The sequence below is a fragment of the Nerophis lumbriciformis genome, linkage group LG15, assembly GCF_033978685.3.
Source record: "Nerophis lumbriciformis linkage group LG15, RoL_Nlum_v2.1, whole genome shotgun sequence".
Lineage (NCBI taxonomy): Eukaryota > Metazoa > Chordata > Actinopteri > Syngnathiformes > Syngnathidae > Nerophis > Nerophis lumbriciformis.
In genome coordinates this window covers 28,170,001-28,182,282 of record NC_084562.2, presented here as the reverse complement: position 1 = coordinate 28,182,282, position 12,282 = coordinate 28,170,001, and the positions used below count along the sequence as shown (strand labels likewise).

The window sequence follows — 12,282 nt, the reverse complement described above, 5'->3', positions numbered from 1 at the left end:
TTGGTCAGCACTGGTTTTGTCCTACTCATTTCAGCGGTCCTTGAACTCACCGTAGTTTGTTTACATGTACGACTTTCTCCGACGCTGCCACAGAAAGACGTGTTTTATGCCACTCCTTCTTTGTCTCATTTTGTCCACCAAAACTTTTGTGCTGTGCGTGAACGCACAAAGGTGAACTTTGTTGATGTTATTGACTTGTGTGGAGTGCTAATCAGGCATATTTAGTCAGTGCTAATCCATGCTAACATGCTATTTAGGCTAGCTGTATGTACATGTTGCCTCATTATGCCTCGTTTGTAGCTATATTTTTAATGTCCTTTACTTATGTCCTCTGTGTATTTCATTTACATTTGCATGTCTCATGACACATTATCTGTATGTAATATTGGCTGCATTTCTCATTGTTGTTTGTGTGCCATGTTGTTCCAGACCACAGCAAACGTTACCATGTTGTTCCAGACCACAGCAAACATGACCATGTTGTCCCAGACCACAGCAAACATTACCATGTTGTTCCAGACCACAGCAAACGTTACCATGTTGTTCCAGACCACAGCAAACATCACCATGTTGTTCCAGACCACAGCAAACATCGCCATGTTGTTCCAGACCACAGCAAACATCACCATGTTGTTCCAGACCACAGCAAACGTTACCATGTTGTTCCAGACCACAGCAAACATTACCATGTTGTTCCAGACCACAGCAAACATTACCATGTTGTTCCAGACCACAGCAAACGTCACCATGTTGTTCCAGACCACAGCAAACATCACCATGTTGTTCCAGACCACAGCAAACATTACCATGTTGTTCCAGACCACAGCAAACGTTACCATGTTGTTCCAGACCACAGCAAACATTACCATGTTGTTCCAGACCACAGCAAACGTTACCATGTTGTTCCAGACCACAGCAAACATCACCATGTTGTTCCAGACCACAGCAAACATCACCATGTTGTTCCAGACCACAGCAAACGTCACCATGTTGTTCCAGACCACAGCAAACGTTACCATGTTGTTCCAGACCACAGCAAACGTTACCATGTTGTTCCAGACCACAGCAAACGTTACCATGTTGTTCCAGACCACAGCAAACATTACCATGTTGTTCCAGACCACAGCAAACATCACCATGTTGTTCCAGACCACAGCAAACGTTACCATGTTGTTCCAGACCACAACAAACATCACCATGTTGTTCCAGACCACAGCAAACGTTACCATGTTGTTCCAGACCACAGCAAACATTAGCATGTTGTTCCAAACCACAGCAAACGTTACCATGTTGTTCCAGACCACAGCAAATGTCACCATGTTGTTCCAGACCACAGGAAACGTCACCATGTTGTTCCAGACCACAGCAAACGTTACCATGTTGTTCCAGACCACAGCAAACATCACCATGTTGTTCCAGACCACAGCAAACGTCACCATGTTGTTCCAGACCACAGCAAACGTTACCATGTTGTTCCAGACCACAGCAAACGTTACCATGTTGTTCCAGACCACAGCAAACGTTACCATGTTGTTCCAGACCACAGCAAACATTACCATGTTGTTCCAGACCACAGCAAACATCACCATGTTGTTCCAGACCACAGCAAACGTTACCATGTTGTTCCAGACCACAACAAACATCACCATGTTGTTCCAGACCACAGCAAACATTACCATGTTGTTCCAGACCACAGCAAACATCATTATGTTGTTCCAGACCACAGCAAACATTACCATGTTGTTCCAGACCACAGCAAACATCATTATGTTGTTCCAGAACACAGCAAACATTACCATGTTGTTCCAGACCACAGCAAACATTACCATGTTGTTCCAGACCACAGCAAACATTACCATGTTGTTCCAGACCACAGTAAACATCACCATGTTGTTCCAGACCACAGCAAACATTACCATGTTGTTCCAGACCACAGCAAACATCATTATGTTGTTCCAGACCACAGCAAACATTACCATGTTGTTCCAGACCACAGCAAACATCATTATGTTGTTCCAGACCACAGCAAACATTACCATGTTGTTCCAGACCACAGCAAACATTACCATGTTGTTCCAGACCACAGCAAACGTTACCATGTTGTTCCAGACCACAGCAAACATCACCATGTTGTTCCAGACCACAGCAAACGTTACCATGTTGTTCCAGACCACAGCAAACATCACCATGTTGTTCCAGACCACAGCAAACATTACCATGTTGTTCCAGACCACAGCAAACATCACCATGTTGTTCCAGACCACAGCAAACATTACCATGTTGTTCCAGACCACAGCAAACATTACCATGTTGTTCCAGACCACAGTAAACATCACCATGTTGTTCCAGACCACAGCAAACATTACCATGTTGTTCCAGACCACAGCAAACATCATTATGTTGTTCCAGACCACAGCAAACATTACCATGTTGTTCCAGACCACAGCAAACATTACCATGTTGTTCCAGACCACAGCAAACGTTAACTTTTTTGTTCCAGACCACAGCAAACATCACCATGTTGTTCCAGACCACAGCAAACGTTACCATGTTGTTCCAGACCACAGCAAACATCACCATGTTGTTCCAGACCACAGCAAACATTACCATGTTGTTCCAGACCACAGCAAACATCACCATGTTGTTCCAGACCACAGCAAACATTACCATGTTGTTCCAGACCACAGCAAACGTTACCATGTTGTTCCAGACCACAGCAAACATTACCATGTTGTTCCAGACCACAGCAAACGTTACCATGTTGTTCCAGACCACAGCAAACATTACCATGTTGTTCCAGACCACAGCAAACGTTACCATGTTGTTCCAGACCACAGCAAACGTTACCATGTTGTTCCAGACCACAGCAAACATTACCATGTTGTTCCAGACCACAGCAAACATTACCATGTTGTTCCAGACCACAGCAAACATTACCATGTTGTTCCAGACCACAGCAAACATTACCATGTTGTTCCAGACCACAGCAAACGTTACCATGTTGTTCCAGACCACAGCAAACATTACCATGTTGTTCCAGACCACAGCAAACGTTACCATGTTGTTCCAGACCACAGCAAACGTTACCATGTTGTTCCAGACCACAGCAAACGTTACCATGTTGTTCCAGACCACAGCAAACATCGCCATGTTGTTCCAGACCACAGCAAACATCACCATGTTGTTCCAGACCACAGCAAACATCACCATGTTGTTCCAGACCACAGCAAACGTTACCATGTTGTTCCAGACCACAGCAAACATTACCATGTTGTTCCAGACCACAGCAAACGTTACCATGTTGTTCCAGACCACAGCAAACGTTACCATGTTGTTCCAGACCACAGCAAACATCACCATGTTGTTCCAGACCACAGCAAACGTTACTATGTTGTTCCAGACCACAGCAAACATTACCATGTTGTTCCAGACCACAGCAAACATTACCATGTTGTTCCAGACCACAGCAAACATCACCATGTTGTTCCAGACCACAGCAAACATTACCATGTTGTTCCAGACCACAGCAAACATCACCATGTTGTTCCAGACCACAGCAAACATTACCATGTTGTTCCAGACCACAGCAAACGTTACCATGTTGTTCCAGACCACAGCAAACATCACCATGTTGTTCCAGACCACAGCAAACATTGCCATGTTGTTCCAGACCACAGCAAACGTTACCATGTTGTTCCAGACCACAGCAAACATGACCATGTTGTTCCAGACCACAGCAAACGTTACCATGTTGTTCCAGACCACAGCAAACATCACCATGTTGTTCCAGACCACAGCAAACATTACCATGTTGTTCCAGACCACAGCAAACGTTACCCAGCTTGCAAAGATTGTAATAAATCTATGAGAAGAGACTTGGACACACACATCTATATACCTTTGGCCATTCTAAGTCGGTCATTACCAGGAGTTATCTCACCCTCTGACAAGTTTTACTAATGTTTTACAATGTGGTAAAAATGTGTGGAATAAATATTACTTTTCAACATTTCTGTCAACAAAAATTGCCTGTAACACATAGTTATTTTGATAGTAGGCTAATATAGACACTTACATCATGTGTTGCCTTCATTATAACACTTATATAGGACTTTTAAAGTCATTTTGATAGTAGGCTAATATAGACACTTACATCATGTGTTGCCTTCATTATAACACTTATATAGGACTTTTAAAGTCATTTTGATAGTAGGCTAATATAGACACTTACATCATGTGTTGTCTTCATTATAACACTTATATAAGACTTTTAAAGTCATTTTGATAGTAGGCTAATATAGACACTTACATCATGTGTTGCCTTCATTATAACACTTATATAGGACTTTTAAAGTCATTTTGATAGTAGGCTAATATAGACACTTACATCATGTGTTGTCTTCATTTGAACACTTATATAAGACTTTTAAAGTCATTTTGATAGTAGGCTAATATAGACACTTACATCATGTGTTGTCTTCATTATAACACTTATATAAGACTTTTAAAGTCATTTTGATAGTAGGCTAATATAGACACTTACATCATGTGTTGCCTTCATTATAACACTTATATAGGACTTTTAAAGTCATTTTGATAGTAGGCTAATATAGACACTTACATCATGTGTTGTCTTCATTATAACACTTATATAGGACTTTTAAAGTCATTTTGATAGTAGGCTAATATAGACACTTACATCATGTGTTGCCTTCATTATAACACTTACCGTATATAGGACTTTTAAAGTCATTTTGATAGTAGGCTAATATAGACACTTACATCATGTGTTGCCTTCATTATAACACTTATATAGGACTTTTAAAGTCATTTTGATAGTAGGCTAATATAGACACTTACATCATGTGTTGTCTTCATTTGAACACTTATATAAGACTTTTAAAGTCATTTTGATAGTAGGCTAATATAGACACTTACATCATGTGTTGTCTTCATTATAACACTTATATAAGACTTTTAAAGTCATTTTGATAGTAGGCTAATATAGACACTTACATCATGTGTTGCCTTCATTATAACACTTATATAGGACTTTTAAAGTCATTTTGATAGTAGGCTAATATAGACACTTACATCATGTGTTGTCTTCATTTGAACACTTATATAAGACTTTTAAAGTCATTTTGATAGTAGGCTAATATAGACACTTACATCATGTGTTGTCTTCATTATAACACTTATATAAGACTTTTAAAGTCATTTTGATAGTAGGCTAATATAGACACTTACATCATGTGTTGTCTTCATTATAACACTTATATAAGACTTTTAAAGTCATTTTGATAGTAGGCTAATATAGACACTTACATCATGTGTTGCCTTCATTATAACACTTATATAGGACTTTTAAAGTCATTTTGATAGTAGGCTAATATAGACACTTACATCATGTGTTGTCTTCATTATAACACTTATATAGGACTTTTAAAGTCATTTTGATAGTAGGCTAATATAGACACTTACATCATGTGTTGCCTTCATTATAACACTTATATAGGACTTTTAAAGTCATTTTGATAGTAGGCTAATATAGACACTTACATCATGTGTTGTCTTCATTTGAACACTTATATAAGACTTTTAAAGTCATTTTGATAGTAGGCTAATATAGACACTTACATCATGTGTTGTCTTCATTATAACACTTATATAAGACTTTTAAAGTCATTTTGATAGTAGGCTAATATAGACACTTACATCATGTGTTGCCTTCATTATAACACTTATATAGGACTTTTAAAGTCATTTTGATAGTAGGCTAATATAGACACTTACATCATGTGTTGTCTTCATTATAACACTTATATAGGACTTTTAAAGTCATTTTGATAGTAGGCTAATATAGACACTTACATCATGTGTTGCCTTCATTATAACACTTACCGTATATAGGACTTTTAAAGTCATTTTGATAGTAGGCTAATATAGACACTTACATCATGTGTTGCCTTCATTATAACACTTATATAGGACTTTTAAAGTCATTTTGATAGTAGGCTAATATAGACACTTACATCATGTGTTGTCTTCATTTGAACACTTATATAAGACTTTTAAAGTCATTTTGATAGTAGGCTAATATAGACACTTACATCATGTGTTGTCTTCATTATAACACTTATATAAGACTTTTAAAGTCATTTTGATAGTAGGCTAATATAGACACTTACATCATGTGTTGCCTTCATTATAACACTTATATAGGACTTTTAAAGTCATTTTGATAGTAGGCTAATAAAGACACTTACATCATGTGTTGTCTTCATTTGAACACTTATATAAGACTTTTAAAGTCATTTTGATAGTAGGCTAATATAGACACTTACATCATGTGTTGTCTTCATTATAACACTTATATAAGACTTTTAAAGTCATTTTGATAGTAGGCTAATATAGACACTTACATCATGTGTTGCCTTCATTATAACACTTATATAGGACTTTTAAAGTCATTTTGATAGTAGGCTAATATAGACACTTACATCATGTGTTGTCTTCATTTGAACACTTATATAAGACTTTTAAAGTCATTTTGATAGTAGGCTAATATAGACACTTACATCATGTGTTGTCTTCATTTGAACACTTATATAAGACTTTTAAAGTCATTTTGATAGTAGGCTAATATAGACACTTACATCATGTGTTGACTTCATTATAACACTTATATAAGACTTTTAAAGTCATTTTGATAGTAGGCTAATATAGACACTTACATCATGTGTTGTCTTCATTATAACACTTATATAAGACTTTTAAAGTCATTTTGATAGTAGGCTAATATAGACACTTACATCATGTGTTGCCTTCATTATAACACTTATATAGGACTTTTAAAGTCATTTTGATAGTAGGCTAATATAGACACTTACATCATGTGTTGCCTTCATTATAACACTTATATAGGACTTTTAAAGTCATTTTGATAGTAGGCTAATATAGACACTTACATCATGTGTTGTCTTCATTTGAACACTTATATAAGACTTTTAAAGTCATTTTGATAGTAGAGTGTGAGGAGTCTTTTCACAATAAAAGCATGGCCATGAGGACACAAGAAGGTGTTGCAATGATGTGTTCACCTCCTTCCTGATGGCCTCCTTCTTGCGGCTCAGACACATCTCAGTGGCTCTCATGTGCTGCAGGCCTTCTTTAGCCAGCAACAAGTGCAGATTCTCCAGCCTTGGAGAAGCAGAAGCCCAGGCAGACACTCCAAAGCGACACTTGTCCTCCTCCATCTGCTTCACCATACCTGGACATGAAGATGCAACATTCACGTCACCGTGAAGATGCAACATTCACGTCACCGTGAAGATGCGACATTCACGTCACCGTGAAGATGCAACATTCACGTCACCGTGAAGATGCGACATTCACGTCACCGTGAAGATGCAACATTCACGTCACCGTGAAGATGCAACATTCACGTCACCGTGAAGATGCGACATTCACGTCACCGTGAAGATGCGACATTCACGTCACCGTGAAGATGCGACATTCACGTCACCGTGAAGATGCGACATTCACGTCACCGTGAAGATGCGACATTCACGTCACCGTGAAGATGGAACATTCACGTCACCGTGAAGATGCGACATTCACGTCACCGTGAAGATGCGACATTCACGTCACCGTGAAGATGCGACATTCACGTCACCGTGAAGATGCGACATTCACGTCACCGTGAAGATGCGACATTCACGTCACCGTGAAGATGCAACATTCACGTCACCGTGAAGATGTAACATTCACGTCACCGTGAAGATGTAACATTCACGTCACCGTGAAGATGCAACATTCACGTCACCGTGAAGATGCAACATTCACGTCACCGTGAAGATGCAACATTCACGTCACCGTGAAGATGCAACATTCACGTCACCGTGAAGATGCAACATTCACGTCACCGTGAAGATGCAACATTCACGTCACCGTGAAGATGCAACATTCACGTCACCGTGAAGATGTAACATTCACGCCACCGTGAAGATGCAACATTCACGTCACCGTGAAGATGCAACATTCACGTCACCGTGAAGATGCAACGTTCACGTCACCGTGAAGATGCAACGTTCACGTCACCGTGAAGATGCAACGTTCACGTCACCGTGAAGATGCAACGTTCACGTCACCGTGAAGATGTAACGTTCACGTCACCGTGAAGATGCAACGTTCACGTCACCGTGAAGATTTAACATTCACGTCACCGTGAAGATGCAACATTCACGTCACCGTGAAGATGCAACATTCACGTCACCGTGAAGATGCAACATTCACGTCACCGTGAAGATGCAACATTCACGTCACCGTGAAGATGCAACATTCACGTCACCGTGAAGATGCAACATTCACGTCACCGTGAAGATGCAACATTCACGTCACCGTGAAGAAGTAACATTCACGTCACCGTGAAGATGCAACATTCACGTCACCGTGAAAATGCAACATTCACGTCACAGTGAAGATGTAACATTCACGTCACCGTGAAGATGTAACATTCACGTCACCGTGAAGATGCAACATTCACGTCACCGTGAAGAAGTAACATTCACGTCACCGTGAAGATGCAACATTCACGTCACCGTGAAAATGCAGCATTCACGTCACAGTGAAGATGTAACATTCACGTCACCGTGAAGATGCAACATTCAACATATGAAGTAAACAGGTCTGACTCACATGCGGACTAGGGACTATGAAGTAAACAGGTCTGACTCACATGTGGACTAGGGACTATGAAGTAAACAGGTCTGACTCACATGCGGACTAGAGACTATGAAGTAAACAGGTCTGACTCAGATGTGGACTAGGGACTATGAAGTAAACAGGTCTGACTCACATGTGGACTAGAGACTATGAAGTAAACAGGTCTGACTCACATGCGGACTAGGGACTATGAAGTAAACAGGTCTGACTCACATGCGGACTAGGGACTATGAAGTAAACAGGTCTGACTCACATGCGGACTAGGGACTATGAAGTAAACAGGTCTGACTCACATGCGGACTAGAGACTATGAAGTAAACAGGTCTGACTCACATGTGGACTAGGGACTATGAAGTAAACAGGTCTGACTCACCTTGCAAAGACTTGGAGGTCTGTGCAAAGTAAGTGACGGTAAGATCCTGAATAGAAGACTCGGCATCCTTGGCCTTGGTCTTCCACTCCTCCGCCTCCTTCTCCAGGGCTTCAATCCTCTTAGGACCCAGGTCTTCCAAGTCCAGACTCTTCTGCAAGGACCAGCAGAAAGAACTCTTTAGACCGGGATTACTCATCCAGACCTTCAGCTCAGAGTCTCCAAGTTCTCAGTCAGCAGACCCTTGGAGATCCTTGGTCAGCATGAGGACCTACACTCAATATTTCATAATGTGTGGAATGGCCACACCATGAATCATCATGTGTGGAATGGCCACACCATGAATCATCATGTGTGGAATGGCCACACCATGAATCATCATGTGTGGAATGTTCACACCATGAATCATCATGTGTGGAATGGCCACACCATGAATCATCATGTGTGGAATGTTCACACCATGAATCATCATGTGTGGAATGTTCACACCATGAATCATCATGTGTGGAATGTTCACACCATGAATCATCATGTGTGGAATGGTCAGGAGTGAGAGTGAAGTTGACCAGGATGAGATCATGTCCTATGGAAGGTAGTTTTAAGGGTGATGTAAGAATTTACCAGGATGTAGTTTTAAGGGTGATGTTAGTATTTACCAGGATGTAGTTTTAAGGGTGATGTCAGTATTTACCAGGATGTAGTTTTAAGGGTGATGTCAGTATTTACCAGGATGTAGTTTTAAGGGTGATGTCAGTATTTACCAGGATGTAGTTTTAAGGACGATGTTAGTATTTACCAGGATGTAGTTTTAAGGGTGATGCTAGTATTTACCAGGATGTAGTTTTAAGGGTAATAGTATTTACCGGGATGTAGTTTTAAGGGTGACGTCAGTATTTAACAGGATGTAGTTTTAAGGGTGATGTTAGTATTTACCAGGATGTAGTTTTAAGGGTGATGTAAGAATTTACCAGGATGTAGTTTTAAGGGTGATGTCAGTATTTACCAGGATGTAGTTTTAAGGGTGATGTCAGTATTTACCAGGATGTAGTTTTAAGGGCGATGTTAGTATTTACCAGGATGTAGTTTTAAGGGTGATGTTAGTATATACCAGGATGTAGTTTTAAGGGTGATGTTGGTATATACCAGGATGTAGTTTTAAGGGCGATGTTAGTATTTACCAGGATGTAGTTTTAAGGGTGATGTCAGTATTTACCAGGATGTAGTTTTAAGGGTGATGTTAGTATTTACCAGGATGTAGTTTTAAGGGTGATGTCAGTATTTACCACGATGTAGTTTTAAGGGCGATGTTAGTATTTACCAGGATGTAGTTTTAAGGGTGATGTTAGTGTTTACCAGGATGTAGTTTTAAGGGTGATGTTAGTATATACCAGGATGTAGTTTTAAGGGTGATGTTGGTATATACCAGGATGTAGTTTTAAGGGCAATAGTATTTACCAGGATGTAGTTTTAAGGGTGATGTCAGTATTTACCAGGATGTAGTTTTAAGGGCGATGTTAGTATTTATCAGGATGTAGTTTTAAGGGTGATGTTAGTATTTACCAGGATGTAGTTTTAAGGGTGATGTTAGTATATACCAGGATGTAGTTTTAAGGGTGATGTTAGTATATACCAGGATGTAGTTTTAAGGGTGATGTCAGTATTTACCAGGATGTAGTTTTAAGGGTGATGTCAGTATTTACCAGGATGTAGTTTTAAGGGTGATGTCAGTATTTAACACGATGTAGTTTTAAGGGTGATGTTGGTATATACCAGGATGTAGTTTTAAAGGCAATAGTATTTACCAGGATGTAGTTTTAAGGGCGATGTTAGTATTTACCAGGATGTAGTTTTAAGGGTGATGTCAGTATTTACCAGGATGTAGTTTTAAGGGTGATGTCAGTATTTACCAGGATGTAGTTTTAAGGGTGATGTCAGTATTTACCAGGATGTAGTTTTAAGGGTGATGTTAGTATATACCAGGATGTAGTTTTAAGGGCAATAGTATTTACCAGGATGTAGTTTTAAGGGTGATGTCAGTATTTACCAGGATGTAGTTTTAAGGGCGATGTCAGTATTTACCAGGATGTAGTTTTAAGGGTGATGTTAGTATTTACCAGGATGTAGTTTTAAGGGTGATGTCAGTATATACCAGGATGTAGTTTTAAGGGCGATGTTAGTATTTACCAGGATGTAGTTTTAAGGGTGATGTTAGTATCTACCAGGATGTAGTTTTAAGGGTGATGTTAGTATATACCAGGATGTAGTTTTAAGGGTGATGTTAGTATTTACCAGGATGTAGTTTTAAGGGTGATGTTAGTATATACCAGGATGTAGTTTTAAGGGTGATGTTGGTATATACCAGGATGTAGTTTTAAGGGCAATGGTATTTACCAGGATGTAGTTTTAAGGGTGATGTCAGTATTTAACAGGATGTAGTTTTAAGGGTGATGTCAGTATTTACCAGGATGTAGTTTTAAGGGTGATGTCAGTATTTAACAGGATGTAGTTTTAAGGGTGATGTTAGTATTTACCAGGATGTAGTTTTAAGGGTGATGCTGGTATTTACCAGGATGTAGTTTTAAGGGTGATGTTAGTATTTACCAGGATGTAGTTTTAAGGGTAATAGTATTTACCAGGATGTAGTTTTAAGGGTGATGTCAGTATTTAACAGGATGTAGTTTTAAGGGTGATGTTAGTATTTAACAGGATGTAGTTTTAAGGGTGATGTTAGTATATGCCAGGATGTCATTTTAAGGGTAATAGTATTTACCAGGATGTAGTTTTAAGGGTGATGTCAGTATTTAACAGGATGTAGTTTTAAGGGTGATGTTAGTATTTAACAGGATGTAGTTTTAAGGGTGATGTTAGTATTTACCAGGATGTAGTTTTAAGGGTGATGTAAGAATTTACCAGGATGTAGTTTTAAGGGTGATGTTAGTATTTACCAGGATGTAGTTTTAAGGGTGATGTCAGTATTTACCAGGATGTAGTTTTAAGGGTGATGTCAGTATTTACCAGGATGTAGTTTTAAGGGCGATGTTAGTATTTACCAGGATGTAGTTTTAAGGGTGATGTTAGTATTTACCAGGATGTAGTTTTAAGGGTGATGTTAGTATATACCAGGATGTAGTTTTAAGGGTGATGTTGGTATATACCAGGATGTAGTTTTAAGGGTGATGTTAGTA

General features: G+C 39.3%; 1 protein-coding gene across 2 annotated transcripts in view; it reads right to left on the bottom strand.

Annotated features, from left to right (window-relative positions):
• whamm (WASP homolog associated with actin, golgi membranes and microtubules) overlaps positions 1 to 12,282 on the bottom strand; it is a 33,739-nt gene that overhangs the window by 15,693 nt on the left and 5,764 nt on the right. For both annotated transcript variants that reach the window (XM_061974649.2, XM_061974650.2), the window contains exons 3-4: positions 9,101 to 9,251; positions 7,104 to 7,273 (exon numbers count right to left, since the gene is read on the bottom strand). In XM_061974649.2, coding sequence (XP_061830633.1) covers positions 7,104 to 7,273; positions 9,101 to 9,251 — 321 coding nt within the window. The remainder of the gene's footprint in view (positions 1 to 7,103; positions 7,274 to 9,100; positions 9,252 to 12,282) is intronic.